The sequence below is a fragment of the Myotis myotis genome, unplaced genomic scaffold (genome assembly GCF_014108235.1).
Source record: "Myotis myotis isolate mMyoMyo1 unplaced genomic scaffold, mMyoMyo1.p scaffold_m19_p_11, whole genome shotgun sequence".
In the NCBI taxonomy this organism is placed as follows: domain Eukaryota; kingdom Metazoa; phylum Chordata; class Mammalia; order Chiroptera; family Vespertilionidae; genus Myotis; species Myotis myotis.
Window position 1 is genome coordinate 55,655,582 of NW_023416315.1, and position 22,456 is coordinate 55,678,037.

A 22,456-nucleotide genomic window follows, 5' to 3' on the forward strand; every position below is an offset into this window, starting at 1 on the left:
TGGCTAGAGATCCTGGCTAGGCTGCTGATCAACTGAACGCTGTCTCCGTGTCCTTCCTTCTTCGCCGACTCCATCCACACCTTTGGGGACCCCTGGACCTGCTGGGGTTGGACTCTGGCATCTGGCGCCCGAACAGGGTTCCCTTAGGTAAGTCCCCCCGTATTTGGGACGGATAGGACTGCACCGTAGGGTGCTTCAGACCCCCCCTATAGAGGATAAGTAGGGTAAGCAGGTAGTTAGTACAGAACTTAGATTGACAAGATGGGTCATACTGAGTCTAAAGAAAAAAGACTCTGTATTAATCTTTTAACGCATATGCTTACTAGCAGAATTGGAGTTGAGGTTTTTCCCAGTGAGACAGAAAGTTTTATAGAAGAAGTATGTCAATGGCTTCCAGAGGATGGAACTGTTAATTTAAAAACTTGGGTTGAAGTAGGAAAGCAATTAAAGAAACACCATGAATCTGACAAGGTCCTGCCATGTTTCTTTTCCCTCTGGGATTCAATCTGTGACACCTTGGCACCAGAGGCAAAAACGGTTGAACTTTCTCAAAATTTAAATAGTCCCTCAGCTCCACCCAGAGAGGACACATCATCATTGTCTTCAGCTCAATCTAAAAGCAATTTAGCTATGCCTACTGATCGGGAGGAGAATAAATATCATAAACATGACCATTGTTCCTTTCCAGTCAGTAAAGAGGAGAATGGCCCTCCCATTCAAAACAGGCTCCCCAAATTAGAAAGGAAGCCTAAACCAGGTCCTGTGGCTCCTATGAGCTCCATGTCTAAATTTCAAAGGGCAATAAGAGAAGCTGAAGCTAATGGAGATCTTGAATTCTCACTCTGCTTCCCAGTTACATATGAGAATGAGTCTGGTGGGAATAGAAACCCCACCTTGGAGCCTATACCTTACAAAGTACTTAAAGAATTAAAATTGGCCTGCTCTGAATATGGACCTCTAGCTCCTTACACACAAACCTTGGTAGAAACCCTAGCCAGTAAATGGATGACTCCTTATGATTGGTCACAGGTTTGTAAATCCTGTCTCTCAGGAGGCGATTACTTATTATGGAAAACTGAATATGAAGATCTTGCTAAGAAAGCTGTAGCCACTAGCGAAAAAACCAGAAAAAGAATAACCCTAGACATGATATTAGGAGAAGGTGATTTTAACACGGCTGAGGAGCAAATGAATATGCCCACAGAGGCACTTACCAAAGTAACCAGTTGTGCAGTAAGTGCCTGGAAATCCCTACCTTATACAGCAGGAAAAACCACCACCCTTACAGAGGTTAAACAGAAGGTCGAGGAACCATATCAGGATTTCCTTTCTCGCCTCATGCAGGCAGTCAAGAGAGTAATCAATAACAAAGAGGCAGCCGATATCCTAATCAAACAACTGGCTTTTGAAAATGCTAATAATACCTGTCAGGCTTTATTAAGGCCGATTCGCAGAACAGGAACTATAAATGATTTTATAAAACAGTGTGCTGATGTAAGTCCAGCATTTATACAGGGTGTAGCTATAGCTGCCGCTCTCAAAGGGGAGACATACCCTCAATATGTACAGGCTATAGGACAAGCCAGCAATACTACAGGTAATAAAAGAAATATGAACTGCTACTCTTGTGGCTTATCTGGGCACTTTAGCAGAGAATGCCCAAATAAAAATAATAATACTCAGGCCAGATGGCAAGCTCCTTGACAGCCTGGAAATACATTAGGGAATAATATTAATCCTCCAAAAACCGTTTGTCCCCGATGTCAGAAAGGATTCCATTGGGCAAAGGAATGTAGATCAAAATACCATAAAAATGGTCGGCCTTTAAACTCTACAAATAGCTCCCAAGGAGGTTATATCCCATCACCTCAATCGGGAAACTTGAGAAGGGGCCAGCCCCAGGCCCCTGCAATAATAGGGGCATCAACCTTCAACCCCTTTGCAAATTTCGATCAGTCAGTGACCTCTTCAGGGCAACCCCAGGCAGTGCAGGATTGGACCTCCACTCAACCACCCATGCAGTACTAACCCCAGACTCGCCAGTAGCAGCCATTCCTACAGGAGTGTCTGGGCCACTGCCTGAGGGAACCGTAGGTTTAATATTAGGACGGAGCTCCACCTCGTTACAGGGGATCTTAGTCATCCCAGGAGTTGTTGATGCAGACTACACAGGAGAAATACAGATTTTACTTTCCCCACCCACCACAACTATACAGATTCAGCCCAACCAGAGAATTGCCCAATTAATCCTGTTACCAATACATAAAATAGGGACAGCTGTTACCCAGGAAGCTAGAGGGGCCGGAGGCTTTGGATCTAGTGATGCAGCATTTTGGATACAAGAAATCCATGCTACTAGACCTACAAAAATTTTACAAATTCAGGGAAAACCAATTGAAGGTCTATTGGATACAGGAGCAGATGTTTCCTGCATAGCAGAGAAGGATTGGCCCTCTTCATGGCCCACGCACACCACCTCCACTTCCCTAGTAGGACTAGGCAAGGCATCTAATGTAAAAAAGAGTTCTCAGATTCTAACTTGGACTGATGAAGATCAACATTCAGGAACATTCTGTCCCTATGTAATTACGACTATCCCCTTTACATTATGGGGAAGAGATATCTTGTCTCAAATGGGAGTTGTATTATATAGCCCCAGTGATAGAGTAACATCACAGATGCTAGACACGAGATTTAATCCAGGAAAGGGATTAGGAAAGGAAAGTAATACCTCACACTCCTCGACAGGATCTGTAATTGGGGCCATTGCCCTTAGGACTGCTGATCCCATAGTCTGGAAATCGTCACAACCAGTATGGGTTGAGCAATGGCCCTTAACATCTGAGAAAATATCAGCAGCCCGACAATTAATTGATCAGCAATTAGCAGAGGGACATATAGAGCCATCAAATAGTCCCTGGAACACACCCATATTTGTAATAAGAAAGAAATCAGGCAAGTGGAGACTTTTGCAAGATCTAAGAGCCATAAATGCCACCATGGAAGATATGGGCTCCTTACAACCTGGATTGCCCTCCCCTGTGGCAATTCCACAGGAGTATTGTGTTGTTGTTATTGACTTACAGGATTGTTTTTTCACTATACCTCTTCACCCAGCTGATTGTCAAAGATTCGCATTCAGCATACCATCAGAAAACTTTAAACAGCCTTATCAGAGATACCAATGGAAGGTTCTCCCACAAGGGATGAAAAATAGTCCTACATTATGTCAAAAGTTTGTAGATCAGGCATTGCAAGTTATTAGAAAGAAATTTTCAGATCTATATCTTATTCATTATATGGATGATATTTTACTAGCTCATAAAGATCGGGCTACTTTACAGGAAATTCTTACTCAGACCATCCTTGCTTTAGAAGAACATGGTCTAAAAATAGCCCCAGAAAAGATTCAGACTGAACCTTCTTTTTCATACTTAGGCAGAATATTACATACCTCTACTATCACCCATCAGCCTCTACAATTAAGAAAAGATCATTTAAACACATTGAATGATTATCAGAAACTATTAGGTGATATCAACTGGGTCAGGCCATATCTAAAAATAACCACTCTTGACTTAAAACCTCTATTTGACATTTTAAAGGGAGATTCTAACCCTAAGTCTCCCCGAAAATTAACTGTAGAAGGAGAAAAGGCTATAGCAAAAATAGAACAGGCCATCAATAAACAGCAACTACAGTATCTAGATTATTCCAAATCTTGGGCCTTAATTATTCTAGCCACTAAATATACTCCTACAGGATGCTTGTGGCAGGAAGGACCATTAGAATGGATACATTTACCTGTCACTCCTAGGAAGATTGTACCACCCTATCCCTCCCTAGTGGCCACTCTCATTATCAAAGGTAGACGACGCAGTATCGAACTCTTTGGAAGAGAAGTTACTGAGATAATAATACCTTATAAAAGAGAACAATTAGACACACTATTACAATTTGAAGAAGAGTGGCAAATAGCTATAGGTAACTTCCCAGGACAAATTTTACATCATTTGCCAAGATCACCTATATTGCAATTTCTCTCCCTACATCCATTTATATTTCCTATCAAATGTTCAAAAGAACCATTATCACCTCCTGCCTCCTTAGTATTCACAGATGGTTCCTCTAATGGTAGGGCAGTAACAATCATTGACTCAATAACCCATGTTCAACAAACTCTAGAGACGTCAGCTCAGAGAACAGAGCTTTTGGCAGTCATTTATGCTTTTGAACAATTGCAACAGGTTCCCTTTAACTTGTACACTGACTCTCAATATATAGTTAAATTATTTCCTCATATTGAGACCGCCTCTCTCCCACAAGGAAGAACAGCCATTTTCTCTTTGTTAACTCAGCTACAAACTTGCATTCACAAACGAGAAAAGGCTTTCTATATTGGACATATTAGAGCTCATTCCTGCCTACCAGGACCCTTAAGCGAAGGAAATTATCAGGCTGATTTACTAACTCGCCCAGTAGTTTGTACAGCTCTAGAAGAAGCCCGGCGGTCTCATGCCATTCACCATCAAAATGCTTCTGCTCTCCGTCTATATTATCGCATATCTAGAGAAGCTGCTCGAAGTATTGTGCGTGACTGCGGCCATTGTCCTACTCATTTTCCTAGCCCTGCTACTGGAGTTAATCCAAGAGGACTTAGACCCTGTGACTTATGGCAGATGGATATTACTCATGTCCCATCTTTTGGCAAACTTTGCTATGTGCATGTTTGTATTGATACCTTTTCTCATGTTATCCTTGCTTCTGCACGTACAGGAGAAGCCTTTAAAGATGTAAGTCAACATCTATTCCAATGCTTTTCCTACCTAGGAATACCAAGGGCACTTAAAACTGACAATGGGCCTGCCTATACCTCTAGAGCTTTTAAAAACTTATGCTCTACATTCGGCATCGCACATACTACAGGAATACCCTACAATCCTCAAGGCCAAGCAATAGTAGAAAGGGCTCACCAAACTTTAAAAACACAAATTAAAAAATTACAAGAAAATGAGTTTAAATATTCCTCTCCTCATCATGTTCTACAACATGCTCAATTTGTAATTAATATACTAAATGTAGATTCTGAGGGAAATTCCCCGATGTACAGGCATTGGAACCCTGATCTAACTAAACCTAAAGCCCTCGTCAAATGGAGAGACTTGCTTACAGGAGCCTGGAAGGGACCTGATGTACTTTTAACCCAGGGGAGAGGATATGCTTGTATATTTCCACAGGACGCAGACTCACCTGTGTGGATTCCAGACCGTCTAGTCCGACCTTATGTCTCACCGCCTGCCATCTCTGCCTCATCATAGCACACCTGACCAGTGCCCGTCTGCAGCAGATGTGCAGACCTGAGCTGGAACAATCTGTCCATTGGGAGGATCACATGTGCCTCCGTTTTGTCTTTCCACATGTCCCAGCTTTGCCCCACATCTCCTTTCCTTTTTCCTTTTTTTAAAATCTAACTACTTGTTTGCTGGTTCTTTGGCCTTTCTCCTTCTTTCCTGAACACAGCCTTTTCTAGAATCTCCCTACCCTACTGTTCCAGGAAGGGCATCTCCCTTTTATGCCGTGACTAGGGGTGTTTGGTATATGCCCCATACATGGAGTTGTCTTGGGCCAAGAGCCTGACATCCTGGGCTGAGAAAGCCCTGTTCCAGGACTCTCCTTTGTCCTGTATTGGCCCCTCTTACCCTTGTGTCAAGAGGGACCCTCTTCTTACAATCCAATTGCCCATAGCTGTTGCCTGAGCTCTCTGTTCATGCTGAGGTTGAAGCCACATGGTGGCTGGTACCATGGATCTGTCTCTGGCCCAATGGCATAAGCTGGGCCCTCTCTAGAGAAGAAACCTGAGTTCCCTATGATCAATGCCAGAGCCCCGCCAGCAGGCAAGGGGATTCCAAGGCAGTTGCTGGGCATGGAGGCCAGAGGGACATAGGCTATCAAGGAGACAAAACTGAACCTCACATCACCCTACTTGGCCCAGAGATGGCTGGTAGTCAACGACGGGTAAGACTCCACAGGGTGGGGCAACCTAAGACAGGCACAGTCGGGGGCCAGTAGGAGAAAACTTGGGGTGCAACAAAGGTGGGGCACAGACCCCCCACCCCAATGGTGCAGGGGCTTGAACACTCGGCCCTTCTGAGGAAAGGTCTCCTGTCCCCATGGCTGCTTCCTGCTTCCCATGCCCAGCTCAGATCGGGACCCAGGTATAGACAGAGACTGGCTGACAGCAGCTGCCCTCTCACTGCAACAGGACTTGTTTCCCATTTCTACCTGGGACCACAGGGAAAGGGGAAGCTGAAGGAAAGGGCTGTGTCAGGATGCTGCCTTCTTCCCTTTCTTCTCCCTCTTTTTTCTAAACACTTCCATGCCTTGTAGTTCTTTTGCTTTCTCTTCTTTTTCTACTACCCTCCATTTTCCATATCAGCTGGATCCAGAGGGCACAGCTTACTCCTCCTCGGACATTGACACCACCATCAACCACGGCCCTGATGGACCCTTTGATGTAGCCCTTCAACTTGCTGACGCTTCGGGAAGCCTGTCGCCAGTGATGCCGCCCGCTAGCCAGACCAACAAAGACAACCAAACCAACAACTTGAGGACAGCTGAAATCCCTTGACTGAAGAGGCTGGCAACCTTCTACAGGAATGGGGCTCCTTCTGCGCTCCATCCACTATGTTTATAGCTATGCTCACTATCATTGCTTGCCACTCTTCTTCCGAGACTTAAATGGCCCAATCTGAGAGGTGGCCACTGATTTGCATGAGCTATCATTTAAAAAATAAAAAAGGGGGAATTTGCCGGAAGCCGGTCCATCCTTGCTGCTTGACACAGTCGCTGCAGGAAAGAAACATCTGCACAGCATATGTTTCAAGGGACCTGGCGTATATAGCATACCGTTCTTAATATGTTTGCTCCCCTTAGTGATGTGTGTTTTAACCAAGGTCACCTCTCCAAGAAAGGTTGTTTCCCCAGGTAGGAATTTTTCCCTGAAGTCAGGGAGGGGATGCCTCTCCTAGAAAGGTTGTTTCCCCAGGTAGGAATTTTTCCCTGAAGTCAGGGAGGGGATGAAACTCCTTAACTAAGTGCCAGGCGGGTAGTTAATCACTTTAACTACAAACAATCATGCTTAAGCTACATAATCTTTACTCCCTGGAATGGAGATAAGAAACGCCCTAACCTTTGTAATAGAAATTGACAGGATTAAAATCAACTGGTATAAATACGGATGTAACAAGACAATAAACAGCAGAACTTCGCTGGAGATCCAGACCAGAACTTGGCTGGAAATCCTGGCTAGAGATCCTGGCTAGGCTGCTGATCAACTGAACGCTGTCTCCGTGTCCTTCCTTCTTCGCCGACTCCATCCACACCTTTGGGGACCCCTGGACCTGCTGGGGTTGGACTCCGGCAATGACCCTGCAGCCACACCAGCCAAAGTCCTGCTTCCCGCTCCCAGACCTGCAGACCCTAGCATGTCCATGTCCAAGGGTTCATGGATCCTGCAGCAGTAAGTGTGAATTCTACCTCCCCGACTGCTGACCTCCAGACACCAAAGTTGCGTTGCCAGTGCACAGGCCTCCTGAGCCCGCCGCCTGGCTCCCGGTTGCCTCTGTGAGCTCCCGCTGAGTGCACTCATATCCAAACAAGGGAACACAGCCCTGACAACAGAAACTGGGACTTCCCCCTCCCCACCTGCCTGCCCAGAGACACCACAGTCGCGTGGCTTCAGCAAATGGGTCCCTCTGAGCCTGCCAATCTGGCAAGCGGCTCCCAGGTGCCTCTGTGAGCTGCCATTGTGTGTGCTCATATCCAACCAAGGGAACAAGTCCCCGGCAGCAGAAACTTGAACTTCCGCCTCGTCAGCTGCTGACCTCCAGTCACCGCAGTTGCACTGAGCCAGCACACAGGCCCCCTGAGTTCGCTGTCCCAGTAATGTGTCTCTTGGGTTTCTCTCTGAGCTGCTGCAAAGTGTGACCCCAGATGCCGTATCCAGTCCTTGCGGTTGCTCTGCTCCAGCATGTGGGCCCCCTGAGCCCACCGCCCCAGCAGACAGCACCTGGGTGCCTCTGTAAGCCACCAGTGGGCGTGCATAGCTAACCAAAGGTGCACATCTCCTGAAGCAGAAACTGGGACTTTTCCCTCCCCAGGACCGGCATCACATATGATCACGCCACTCCAGTGTGTAGACCCAGCGAGAACATAGCCCTGGCACAGTTCCTGAGCCCCTCTGTGAGCTGCCACTGGGCGCGTGCATCTCCAACCAAGGGGCATACGGCTCCTTCAGCAGGATCCATGACACCCCCCTCCCAGCTGCCTACCTCTGGACACCTTGGTGTGTTACTGAGGACTCACCTCCCCAGACAAGGTCACATTGTTTCAGCCACAGACTCCCAAGATTTTTTTTTTTAATATATTTTATTGATTTTTTTACAGAGAGGAAGGGAGAGAGATAGAGAGTTAGAAACATCGATGAGAGAGAAACATCGATCAGCTGCCTCCTACACATCTCCCACCGGGGATGTGCCCGCAACCCAGGTACATGCCCTTGACCGGAATCGAACCTGGGACCTTTCAGTCCGCAGGCCGACGCTCTATCCACTGAGCCAAACCAGTTTCAGCTCCCAAGATTCTTATATCCCCAGCTGCTTGCTCCTGAACTCCCGTATAACTGAGAGAGGGAAATCACTTTTGCCAGAGTCACAAATTCGTAACCACAGACAATGGGATAGCTGCCCCCCACCTTCACGGGCTCTGGGACCCTCATAGTAAGTTGCAGAGTTTTGCTACCCCAGCAAGTCACAAAACACTGGCCAAAGTCAGAGTACCTGAGCCTGCGGCCCTGAGACCCCTTCTTCCCAGGCCATTGACTGGGAAATCACAGTGAGCACATACCAGTGAGACATCAGGCAACACTTTCCACAAGAGCTGGAACCATGATCATATCTACAACAGCTTGCACAATGAAGCCAGGGGTGAGTCACTTTGCCAATCCGTGAATGAGCTTCATCCACAAATAAAAAACTAACATTCAAGACCCAGCTACATCAAGAGAGCCCAAATAGATCAAGTAGGGGGCTCCACTAGATCACCAAGCCCAGGAGACATGAGAGACCGCACCACTGGAACCCCAAAACCACCAACTACATAGCACCACCTCCAAAAGGACCTGGGTAGAAAAGCAGTTGGATATATGACATAGAACAATTAAAACGTTACAGCAAAAAATGAGGAGATAAAAAAACAATCCGTAAAGGAAAGAAAAAGAGGATCACCAGAAAGAGACTTAAATGAAATGGAGGCAAGTAATAGGTCAGAGAAAGAATTCAGAGCAATGGTTATAAGGATGCTCAAATGTCTAAATGAAAAATACACACAACTCAATGAGAATTTTAAGGAGCTGAATGAGAATGTCACTAACATGAAGAGGAATTAAGAGGAAACAACGAATGGCCTAGCTGCAATAAAGAACACAATGGAAGGCTTCAACAGTAGACTATAAGAGGCTGAGGACTGTATCAGTGAATTAGAGGACAAGGTAGGAAAACAAACACAGCAGCAACTGGAAAGAAAACTTAAAAAGCAGGAGGAGAGCCTAAGGGAGCTTTGGGACAACACGAAATGAAACAACATCTGCATAATATGGGTACCAGAAGGAGAGGAAGCAAAGCAAGGAATATTGTTTAAAAATAATGACAGAAAACTTCCCTGATATTGGGAAGAAAAAAAACCATATAAGTCCTAGAAGCACATAGAGTCCCCAACAAGTTGAACCCAAAAAAGACCAACGCCAAGACACATCATAATTAAATTGGCAAAAATCAATGACAAAGTAAGAATCTTAAAGGCTGCCAGAGAGAGACAGAAAATTACCTTCAAGGGATCTTCCATTAGAATAAAAACTGATTTCTCAACAGAAACACATCAGGCCAGATGGGAAGGGAATGGAATAAAATATACAGTGATGTAAAGCAAGGGACTGAATCCAAGAATACTATATCCAGCAAGGCTATCATTCAAAATTGAAGGTGGAATCAGGAGCTTCTCAGACAACAAAGGGCTAAGAGAGTTTATTACCAAGCCAGAAATGCTCAGCAGCGGTTCTCAACCTGTGGGTCACGAACAATGAAAATACATACTGCATATCAGATTACATACTGCATATTACGATTCATAACAGTAGCAAAATTACAGTTATAAAGTAGCAATGAAAATAATTTTATGGTTGGGGGTCACCACAACATGAGGAACTGTATTAAAGGGTCGCGGCATTAGGAAGGTTGAGAGCCACTGTAGGGACTGCTATAAAAAGAAGTAATAGAAAGGCAAGAAGGAACATAAGCATGAAGAATAAAAATGGTGACAATAAAGTGCTTGTCATTAATAACATTAAATGTAAATAATTAAATGCTCCAGTCAAAAGAAATAGGGTAGCTGAATGGATAAGAAAACATGACCCATATATTTGCTGTCTACAAGAGACCCACTCAAAATAAAGGATTTATACAGACTGATAGTGAAGGGATGGGGAAAAAAATTTTATGCCAATGAAAATGAGAAAAAAGCTGGGATAGCAATACTTATATCTGACAAAATAGACCTCAAAGTAAAGGCCACAACAAGAGATAAGGAGGGCGACTTCATAACACTAAAGGGAGCAATTCAGCACTAGGAAATAACTCTGGTAAATATATATGCACCCAATACAGGAGCAGCCAAATACATAAAAAAACTTCTAGAAGATATCAAGGGAAAGATTGACAGCAATACAATCATAGTAGGGGACTTTAATACCCCATTGACACCACTGGATAAATCCTCTAAGCAAATAAATCAGCAAAGAAACAGCAATCCTAAATGACTCACTAGATCAGATGGACTTAATAGACATCTAAGATAGACCACATAATAGGACACAGTCAAGGTCTCTTCAAATTCAAGAAGATAGAAATCATACCAAGAATCTTCTCAGGTCACAATGGCATAAAATTACAATAAAAACCAAAAAAAAAATCAAACACTTGGGGGCTAAATAGCATGCTATTAAACAATGATTGGGTTACCAAAGAACATCCTAGAAACAAATTACAATGAAAACACAAAAATCCAAAACCTATGGGACACAGTGAAAGCAGTCCTAAGAGGGAAGTTCATAGCTCTGCAGGCCTACCTAAAAAAAAAAGAAAAGAAAAGGTAAATTATCTAACCTTTCAATTTAAAGAGAGCAGCAAGAAAATCTCAGGGTAACCAGAAGGAAGGAAATAATGAAGATCACAGCAGAAATAAATGACAGAAACCAAAAACAATACAAAAGATCAATGAAACCAAGAGCTGGTTCTTTGAAAGGATAAACAAGATTGATGAACCTCTAGCCAGGCTCACCAAGAAACAGAGAGGACCAAAATAAAATCAGAAATGAAAGAAGTGAAGTAACAACTGACTCTACAGACATACAAAGGATTGTAAAAAACTAGGAACAACTCTACTCCAACAAACTGGACAACCTTGATGAAAAGGACATATTCCTAGAAAAACACAAGCTTCTAAAACTCAATCAGGAAGAATAAAAAAAACCTTAATAGGCTGATAATGACTGATGAAATTGAAACAGTAATCAAAAAGCTTCCAGCAACCAAAAGCTCTGGACTGCATGGCTTCATAGGGGAGTTTTACCAAATATTCAAAGAAGAACTAAAACCTATCCCTCTCAGATTATTCCAAAAACTTCAAGAGGAAGGCACAATTCCAAGCTCTTTCTACAAAGCTAGCATTACCCTAATCCCCAAACCAGATAAAGACACTACAAAGAAAGATCATTTCAGGTCACTGTCCCTGATGAACATAGATGCTAAAATCCTCAACAAAATTTTAACAAACTGGATCCAGCATTACATTAGAAAGATCAGACATCATGACCAAGGGGGATTTATTTCAGGGATGCAAAGCTGGTACAATATCCACAAATCAATAAACGTAATATGTCACATACACAAATTAAAAGACAAAAATCACATAATCAGCCCTAACCAGTTTGGCTCAGTGGATAGAGTGTCGGCCTGCAGACTGAAAGGTCCCAGGTTTGATTCCCATCCAAGGCATGTACCTTGGTTGCGGGCACATCCCCAGTAGGGGGTGTGCGAAAGGCAGCTGATCCATGTTTCTCTCTCATCAATGTTTCTAACTCTCTATTTCTCTCCCTTCCTCTCTGTAAAAAATCAATAAAATATTTTTTAAAATCACATAATCATATCAATTGACGCAGAAAAGTCATTTGACAAAAAATCCTATATACTTTTCTGATAAAAACTCTCAGTAAAGTGGGAATAGAGGGATCATACCTCAACATAATATAAGCCTTATAGCAAAAACTAAAACCATTTCCCCTAAGAACAGGAACAAGACAGGGATGCCCATTTTCACCACCCATGTTCAACATAGTACTTGAAGTGCTAGCCATAGCGATCAGACAAGAAGAAGAAATAAAAGGCATCCAAATTGGAAGAGAAGTAAAACTATCATTATCACAGATGACATGATATTGTACATTGAAAACCCTAAAAACTCCATCAAAAAACTACTAGATTAATAAATGAATGCGGCACTGTAGCAGTATGCACCATTAACACCAAGAAATCTATGGCTTTTTTATATACCAATAATGAACTCACAGAAAGAGAAACTAAAAAAAAAAAAAAATCATATTTACCATTGCAGCAAAAAAAGTAAGATACTAGGAATAAATTTAACCAAGGATGTAAAGGAACTGTACTTAGAAAATTACAGGACACTGAAAAAAAGAGATAGAAGAACACATAAACAAATGGAAGAATATACCCTGTTCATAGATTGGTAGAATCAACATAATTAAAATGTCCATACTACCCAAAGCAATCTATAGGTTCAATGCAATCCTCATTAAAATACCAACAGCATATTTCATAGACTTAGAACAAACTCTTCAAATATTCATATGGAATAAGAAAAAGGGACCTCAAATAACCACAGCAATCCTGAGAAGGAAAAACAATGTTGGAGGGATCACAATACCAGATAGCAAGCTATATTACAAAGCCACTGTTCTCAAAACTGCCTGGTACTGTCACAAGAGCAGATATGTAGACCAAGGGAACAGAACAGAGAACCCAGAAGTCAACCCAAGCCATTATGCTCAATTAATATGTGACAAAGGAGACAAGACCATATAATGGAGTCAAGACAGTCTCTTCAATAAATGGTGTGGAGAAAATTGGACGGATATTTGAAAAAAAAAAAAAAAGAAAGAAACTAGACCACCAACTTACACCATACACAAAATGAAACTCAAAATGGATAAAAGACTTAAATGTAAGGCGGGAAACCATAAAAAGTTTAGAAGAAGCCATAGGAAGAAAAATAGCAGACATATGTCATACATAGCAGTATCTTCACTGATATAGCTCCTAGGGCAATGGAAACTAAGGAGAAAATAAAATAATGAGACTACATCAAAATAAAAAGCTTCTGCACAGCAAAAGAAACCATTAACAAAAGAAAAAGAAAGCTCACTGCATGGGATAACGTATTTGCCAATGTTATCTTTGATAAGGGGTTAATCTCTAAAATTTACAGGGAACTCATACAACTTAACAAAAGGAAGATAAACAATCCAGTCAAAAAAATCAGCAAAGGACCTTAATAGAGTACATACAGAAGGCCAAGGGACATATGAAAACATGCTCAAAGTCACTAATCATTCTAGAGATGCAAATCAAAACAACAATGAGGTACCATCTTACACCTGTCAGAATAGCTGTCATCAACAAATCAACAAACAACAAGTGCTGGGGAGGATGCAGAGAAAAAGGAGCCCTCTTGCACTGCTGGTGGGAATGCAGACTTGGGCAGCTACTGTGGAAATCATTATGGCGTTTTCTCAAAAAATTAAAAAAGAAACTTCCATTTGACCCAGTAATCCCACTTCTAGGAATGTATCCCAAGAAACCAGAAACACCAATCAGAAAGGATATATGCACCCCTGTGTTTATAGCAGCACAATTTACAATAGCTAAGATTTGGAAACAGCCTAAGTGCCCAACAGCAGATGAATGGATTAAAAAACTGTGGTACATCTACACAATGGAATTCTACGCTGCTGTCAAAAAGAAGGAATTGTTAACCATTTACAACATTATGGATGGAACTATAGAGCATTATGCTAAGCGAAATACGCCAGTCAGAGAAAAATAAATGTCTCCTTTGTCACATATTAATTGAGCATAATGGCTTGGGTTCTCTGTTCTGTTCCATTGGCCACATGATCTCACTTATTTGTGGAATTGTTATTTCCTTTCTCTGTTACCATGTTACCTTGATTGTTCATGGTACTTGATGGGTTGTTCCTCTGCTACAACATTTAAAATATCTTTCTTATTTAGGTACTGTCTTAATTTTAATTCATCAAGTTGATAATTAGAGGTCTTTGTTTTGTCTACCAGTAGATGGTACTCTAGTACAAGCTTCTGTTTTCTCTTACCAATTCTACTTGCCTCTGGGGTGGAGGGGTCACCACTGTGGTCATGGGAGTTGTCACCTGGGTGATAGGGTGGTGAGTGCTCTGCTGTATTTTGTTCCTCTGGGTCTGGAGGCCTCACTACTATGGTATGAGGATGTAGTGGGTGAGGGGAGAGTTTGCTTTGTGAACCCAGTGCTCGGTTACCTGGTTCCCTTCCTGACTGGTGCCACTGCGCTATATAGAGTTGGGAGACCAGAGACATGTCTTTGCTTTTGCTACCATGCTCCACTGCAGTAAGGGAGGAGGAAGCAGGTTCTCAGGTGCCAATGCTGTTTCTATCCCTCTTACTCTCCACTGGGCCATAGTGTGAGCGCTCCACCCCGACTCCTCCACCACTACCCCATTAGCTGGGGCCACAGGCTAGCCATGGTGGCTGTGGAACCACATCTGCAGACACCATCCCTTTTTTCTCCCTCATCTTGCCTCCCCTAAGTGTTCCAATACACCCTCCTTCAGATGTACCAATGTGTGTCTCTCTCAAGCTTGCTAGTGTGTTGAACAGAGTAACTTTTATTGCATTAAAGATGTCTGATTAGTTGTAGATTTAAGGGCAGATAGACATAGGTCTATGTATTCCACTATGATGCTCTGAGATGACATTTTAAATATATAAAAATGTGTCTCTACAAACAGTTGGCCAATAGGTAGATATATGAAAGGATGCTCAGTGTTACTAATCATTAGATAACTGCAAATTAAAACCACAATAAGATATCACCTCACACCTGTCAGAATGGCTATCATCAATCCTATATAATAAAGAGCTAATGTGCTAATTAGGCAGAACAGCAGAACAGCCATCCAGACGACCTTCCAGATGAAGCCAGGGCTGTGAGGGCCAAACCCCTTGCACAAAGTTTGTGTTTATGCATCGGGCCTCTAGTAAATTAATAAACAAGTGTGCGTGATGACGTGGAGTAAGGAAACCCTTGGGTGCTGTTCGTGGGATTGCCTATTGGTGTAGCTGCTGTGGAACGCAGTATGGAGTTTCCTCAAAAAATGAAAAGTGGAACTCTGACCAGGTTGCTCAGTAGGTTGGAACATTGTCCCATACACCAAAAGGATTCGGGTTCGATTCTCAGTCAGGGCACATACCTAGGTTGTGGGTTTGTGCCTCAGTCAGGGTGCGTGCAGGAGGCAACCAATCAATGTTTCTCTCTCACATCAATGTATCTCTCTGTCTCTCTCTGTCTCTCTCTGACTCTCTCTCTCTCTCTCACACACACACACACACACACACATACACACACACATATACACACTCTTTCTTTCTCTCTCTCTCTCTCTCTCTCTCTCTCTCTCTCTCTCTCTTCCTTCCTCTTTCTCTCTAAAATCAGTAAATATATCCTTAGGTGAGGAAACAAAATTAAAAATGGAACTGCCTTATGAGTCAGTGATTCCATTTCTGGGGATATAGCCAAAGAAACCTGAAACATTAATTGGAAAGAAGATATGTACCCCTATGTTCATTTCAGCATTATTTATAATATCCAAGATTTGGAAGTAGCCCAAGTGCCCATCAGTAAAGGAGTGGATAAAAAAGCTGTGATACATTTACACAATGGACGATTACTCTGTTGTTAAAAAGAAGGAAATCTTACCCTTTGCAACAACCTGGATGGACCTGGAAAGTATTATGGTATGTGAAATAATCCAGTCAGAGAAAGAGAAGTATCACATGATCTCACTTACATGTGGAATCTAATGAACAAAATTAACAAAACATAAATAAAAACAGACTTATAGATGCAGAGACAAGACTGACAGCTGTCAGAGGGCACAGGAGTTGAGGGGCTGAATGAAAAAGGTGAAGGGATTAAACAAAACAAAACAAACCAAAACATCCTCATGGACAAAGTATGGTGACTACTAGAGGGAAAGGGGGGTGGAAGGAAGTAGAAAGGGGTAAAGGGATGATAAATGGTGATGAAAAGAGACGACTTTGGTTGATGAACATACAATACTGATGCTGTATTATTCAATTATACACCTGAAATCTATATAATTTTGTTAACTAATGTTACCCCAATAAATTCAATAAAGAAGGAAGTGAAAAAGACAAGGGCTAAGGTAAAAGTGTGGTATTGACTATTAGCCTGAAGTAATATTTGGATGGTGCTTTGTTTAGTAAAGATTATGTCACAGAAACAAGTTATAGTAGTGAAAGTCTTTAATTATTTAACCATCATTAAAGATACTTTTCTAAAAACTGAATATATGGTACACTCTTTCTTTGTTAAAAATATTCTCCTTAGGAAGATAATCAATCCAATCAAAAAATGGTCAAAGGATCTCAAGAGACACTTTTCGAAAGAGGACATACAGAAGGCCCAGAGACATATGAAAACATGCTCAAAGTCAGTGATCATCTGAGAGATGCAAATCAATACAACAATGAGATACCATCTCACACCTGTCAGAATGGCTATCATCAACAAATCAGCAAACTACAAGTGCTGATGAGGATGTGGAGAAAAAGGAACCCTCTTGCACTGCTGGTGGGCATGCAGACTGGTGCAGCTATTGTGGGAGATATTATAGAGTTTCCTCAAAAATTAAAAATGAAACTCCCATTTGACCCAGTAATCCCACTTCTAGCACTATATCCCAAGAAACCAAAAACACCAATCAGAAAGGATATCTGCAACCCTATGTTCATAGCAGCATAATTTACAATAGCTAAGAGTTGGAAACAGCCTAAGTGCTCATCAGCAGATGAATGGATTAAAAAACTGTGGTCCATCTACACAATGGAATTCTATGCTGCTGTCAAAAAGAAGGAATTGTTACCATTTGCAACAATATTGGATGGAACTGGAGAGCATTATACTAAGTGAAATACGCCAGTCAGAGAAAAATAAATATCACATGATCTCACTCATATATGGGATATAATGATCAACATAATTTGATGAGGAAAAATAGATCGATCTAGAGATAAATGGTAGGGGAGGGGGGTTAGAGAGCAACTAAAGGACTTGTATGCATGCATATTAGCATAACCAAAGGACACAGACACTGGTGCGGTGGGGGATTGCCCAGGGTGGGAATGGCTGGGGGAGTGGCAGGGTCAATTGGGGAAAAATGAGACACATGTAAAACTTTAGACAATAAAAAATAAAATAAAATAAAATAAAATATTCTCCCTGCATTGGCTGGAGTGGCTCAGTTCCTTGAGCATCATCTCTAGCACCAAAAGGTAACTGGTTCATTTCCCACTTAGGGCACATACCCATGACACAGGTGCATACTGGAGGCAACTGATCCATGTTCCTCTCTCTCTCTCTCTCTCTCTCTCTCTCTCTCTCCCTCCCTCTTGCTTTCTCTCTAAAATCAATAAAAACATATTTACAAAAATATTCACCCTTACATGACAGAAGCAGCAATTGGGTGAACTATAATTACTAAATTAGTAATTAATTATTAATTAATTCTAACCAATCTGGATAAACAAGTTGGATATGTGGACTTAAACAACAAACTTTATGCTGTATTAGTACCGCGTGCTAACCGATTGTGCCACTGGAGCTCCAAACAACAAACTTTATAATTTTTAAATGTAGCATTAGAGAATCTACTCTAATAAAAGACAAATAGGGTAATTAACCATACCTCCAACATGCTTCCCATTGGCTAATCAGGTTGATATGCAAATTAACTGCCAACCAAGATGGTGGCCAGCAGCCAGGCAGCTGAACCGGAAAGGAGGCTTGCTTGCTCTAGTGATGGAGGAAGCCAAGGGTCCTGCCTGCCGCTGCCGGGCTCTGAGCTGCACTCTAAGAAACAATGTTGCAATTATAGAAGCTAAACAAACCCCAGATAGCTGCTTTCAGCCAGCTGGGGCCTCAGAACTGGAGCTGCAACAGGGTTTCAATTATAGAAGCCAACCAAACCACAGATACCTGCTTTCAGCCAGCAGAGGTCTCAGAGCTGGAGCTGGGCCTCAGAGGTAAAGCCGGCTCTCAGCTCCAGTAACAGCCATAGAAGGTAAATAAATCCCAGAATTAAAAAAAAAAAAAAAAAGAGGTTGAGAGCTTCAGTCGCCCACCAGCCTGAAAATGGCCCTCAGCCCCTCACTCAGACTAGCCAGGCACTCCAGTGGGGACCCCCACCCTGAAGGGGGTGTGACCAGCTGCAAACAGCCATCATCCCCTCATCCAGGATGGCCAGGCACCCAAGCGGGACCCCCACCCTGATCCATATCACCCTTCAGGGCAAACCAGCCGGCCCCCACCCGTGCACCAGGCCTCTGTCCTATATAGTAAAAGGGTAATATGCAAACTGACCCTAACAACAGAAAGACTGGGAATGACTGGTCACTATGACACACACTGACCACCAGGGGGGAGATGCTCAATGCAGGAGCTGCCCTCTGATTCTCAGCACACTCTCACATGGGGAGCTCTGCTCAACCACAAGCCAGGCTGATGGCTGCCAGTACAGCAGTAGTGGTGTGAGCCTCTCCTGCCTCCTCAGCAGTGCTAAGGATGTCTGACTGCAGTTTATGCCTGCTCCCTGCTGGCAAGTGGACATCCCCCAAGGGCTACCTGGCTGCCAGAGGAATGTCTGATTGCCATCTTAGGCCCAATACCCTGGAGAGCGGGCCTAAGCCAGCAGGTGGTCATCCCCTGAGGGGGTCCCAGACTGCGAGAGGGCACAGGCCAGGCTGAGGGCCACCACCCCCCACCCCCACCCCAGTGCACAGATTTTTGTGCGCTGGGCCTCTAGTTCTATATAAATTCTAACAGCTTTGTTAGGAAAATAAATTTTAGAGAAAAAAATCAGATCAAATAGAATACCATATATGTAGACTGAAATAAGTGATATGATAGGAGAATCTAAAGTGCAAAGATTATTTTTCACAATTAAAGACAATCTCAGTAAAATAAAGAGTTCTATTTCCTTAAATGGCCAATAGCACCCTTCCTCCACTTGAGAAATGAACAAGTCCTTAAGGATGAACTTCCTTTTTTTCTTTATTAATTAAGGTATTACATATGTAATTCCATATTATCCCCCCGCCCCACTCATGCCTTCACCCCCCTGTTGTCTGTGTCCATTGGTTAGGCTTATATGCATGCATAAAAGTCCTTTGGTTGATATCTGCCCCTTAACCCACCCTCCCCTACCTTCCCTCTGAGGTTTGACGATCTGATCGATGTTTCTCTGTCTTTGGAACTACAGGATATAACATATGTCCTAGGGCAACATATTTGTATGGTATTGTGTAATAAGTACAATACATGAGTCTGAAAACCCCGTTGGAGTGATTCATTTTAGCATCACTCCCTTTGACCTACTTGTGCTTCCCATCCCTGAATTTTAGGCTCTGTGACTCTAAAGGTCCTAATTCACAGGGGAAATCAGCCTCCTTATTGTAAGAGTTCAGCATTCAAGGAAAGAATTGCCATATTGGCAGGGGTACAGTACCTTATCATAAGGGGATAGGTGAAGCAATGATATACTTATTACCAATTGTGATTGTTAATGGACAAGGCAGCAGCCAAGACTTGAGAGGGTAGTTGACTAGGGATTCAGACAACTCAGGGATGAGGATTTGGGACATAATACTAGGTAAGTCACCCAGACTAGCAGAGATACTGGCTAAGGATACAGGGAACTTAGAATGGGTATTCTGGGAGGAAGAGAATAAGTAGAAGTTACAATTGAAGACAGCATTAGTGGCAAGGGCCCTATTCATCCTGCTAACCTACCTCTTTAAAATTTTTCCCAGGAAACAGACCAAACAGAATTCTGGAAGAGCTGTTCCCAGAGCTGAACTCAGCATATAAAAGCAATTGACAGCAGGGGTAGAACATGTCATAATGAACTGCATTTCCTCTTCATCAAAAGTGTTGGCTGCTCATTACTCACATCCGGTTCCCTCTATGGATGACCCAGGGTATAAAGGCCTGATGCCCTTACCTGAAGTCAGCACAACTCTGTGGCACCATTCCCATTCCAGAACTCCTGTGGCATTGATGTGCAACTGCATCGCAGTTCAACTGTCCCCTTTGCACACACCCTTAGGTCTGGTCTTTGAGAGTACTCTCCAATAAGCCTCCTGCGTGCAAATCTCCTTCTCAGAGGCTGTTCCCAGATTTCCCAATTTAACACTTGGGTAGAGAAGGATTTCTTAAGCCACAGAAAGTACTAAAGATAAATTAAAAGAGTGCTAAAGGTGAGCACATTAAAATTGGGAATCTATGGTCATCAGAAGACACCATTCATTAAAAGAATAAAAAGGTAAGTGGGAAGAGATATTTTCACATAGATGTAACAGATGAACAACTCATATGCAGATATTTTAAAAATCCACTATAGCAATAAGAGAAGAGAAATCCAATAAAGAAACATTTGTGGAAGACACAGTCACTTTGCAAAAGATCTCCAAATGACTAATAAAAATATGAAAAATTAATCTCATGTAAAGTTGAAAGGAAGTGCAAATGAAAACCAGAGTTGCATACATTTAAAAAATCAGCAAGTGTTGGTGAGAATGTTCTCTTATACTGTGGGCTCCCTTTTCATTTTGTCGATGGTTACTTTTGCTGTGCAGAAGCTTATTTTGATATAGTCAATTTGTTTATTTTCTCTGTAGTTTCCTTTGCTCTAGGAGATGTATTTGTAAACATATTGCTACAGAGATGCATTTTAGACTGAACTAAAAGTGCTCAAATATGAACTTAAAAAAATCACAGGCCATAAACTCAGTGATTTCATATGCTTGATATCAAAATATAAGAAGCACCCTGCTGAATTTTAGTCAAGAAAGCAGAAAGGTCCCATTCTCTAATCCAAGATCATTTTAAATCACAAATTGATTTAGTTTAATGATTGGCTCAATACTCATTCAGCCAAACAATAGCCCTTGGAAGTTGCTTTCAGTATTACAAAAAGTGAATCAGTGATATCCATTTAAAATGAATTACAGATTATACTTTAGAAACGTTTCTTATTAAAAAAAAAAACATACAGAAAGAGAGATAAATTTACCATTGTATGGGGTGGGCAGGTACCATACCCAATGATAGGAATGCTGTTTCCATCACTTAGAGGTATGCGGTGATCTACTGCAGTGAGTTCCATCTTGGACAGCCTAGGACTTCAGATTTCTAGGAGTGATTCAGAACACTTTGGACAGGTTTCCTAGGTCCTATTTAATGAAAGAAAGGAGGGCAAGAGGGAGGAGCAGTGGGAGGGAAGAGAGATTGACAGATCTATTTCTCAACCTGTTTTCTTCTAGGTTGTTATGGAAATACTGAGATTGTCCTTTGAACATAAGAATAACTCAATTGAGAGTTTATGCTTATACCTCTGCAAAGAAAAGTTTGAACAACAACAACAACGAAAAAGGAAAGGAATTGAGTGGGGTTCTGTTAGGATGTTTTTGTTGCCAACTAACAGGTCTATCTCAAATTCTCTTAGAATATAAAGGAAATTTATTGGTTCATATTCCTGAAAACATCAACATTAGGACTAGCTTAGGTGAGACTAGAGTAGTTCCTTTCCCAGAACTTCCCTGGAGATTTTGAGGCAGCAGGATTGGGCAGGGGTCTGGATTGCTACCACCTTGAGGTAATTTTGGAAACTTTGGGCCAGAGGAACAAAGGAAAAGGCAAGAAACAATTTCACACCCTTTGTCTCCTGGCTTTCTCAGCTGACTCTCCCCTTATCATTGAAAGACAGTAATCAGCCCTTGAAGTGACTCAGCTCCAGCTTCAAGTCCACAAAAACAGAGCTTACCTCCTCCTTAGCTCAAGCATAACCCAGGAATGGAGTCTTTGTTGCCTCAATAGTCTTTTTTGGTTGAACCATCCATTGCTAAATCAATCAGAGTGGTCAAAGGAAATAAAAGACTGATTTAATTGCCTTAAGAGAATACTAGTAGAAGCC

At 42.3% G+C, this 22,456-nt stretch overlaps 1 protein-coding gene across 2 annotated transcripts in view; it reads right to left on the minus strand.

The window, feature by feature from the left end:
* Nucleotides 1-21,649, minus strand: part of LOC118665735 (aldo-keto reductase family 1 member D1-like) — a 59,626-nt gene extending 37,977 nt beyond the window's left edge. For both annotated transcript variants that reach the window (XM_036327030.1, XM_036327029.1), the window contains exon 1: nucleotides 21,557-21,649. In XM_036327030.1, coding sequence (XP_036182923.1) covers nucleotides 21,557-21,649 — 93 coding nt within the window. The remainder of the gene's footprint in view (nucleotides 1-21,556) is intronic.
* Between the last annotated feature and the right edge of the window lie 807 nt (nucleotides 21,650-22,456).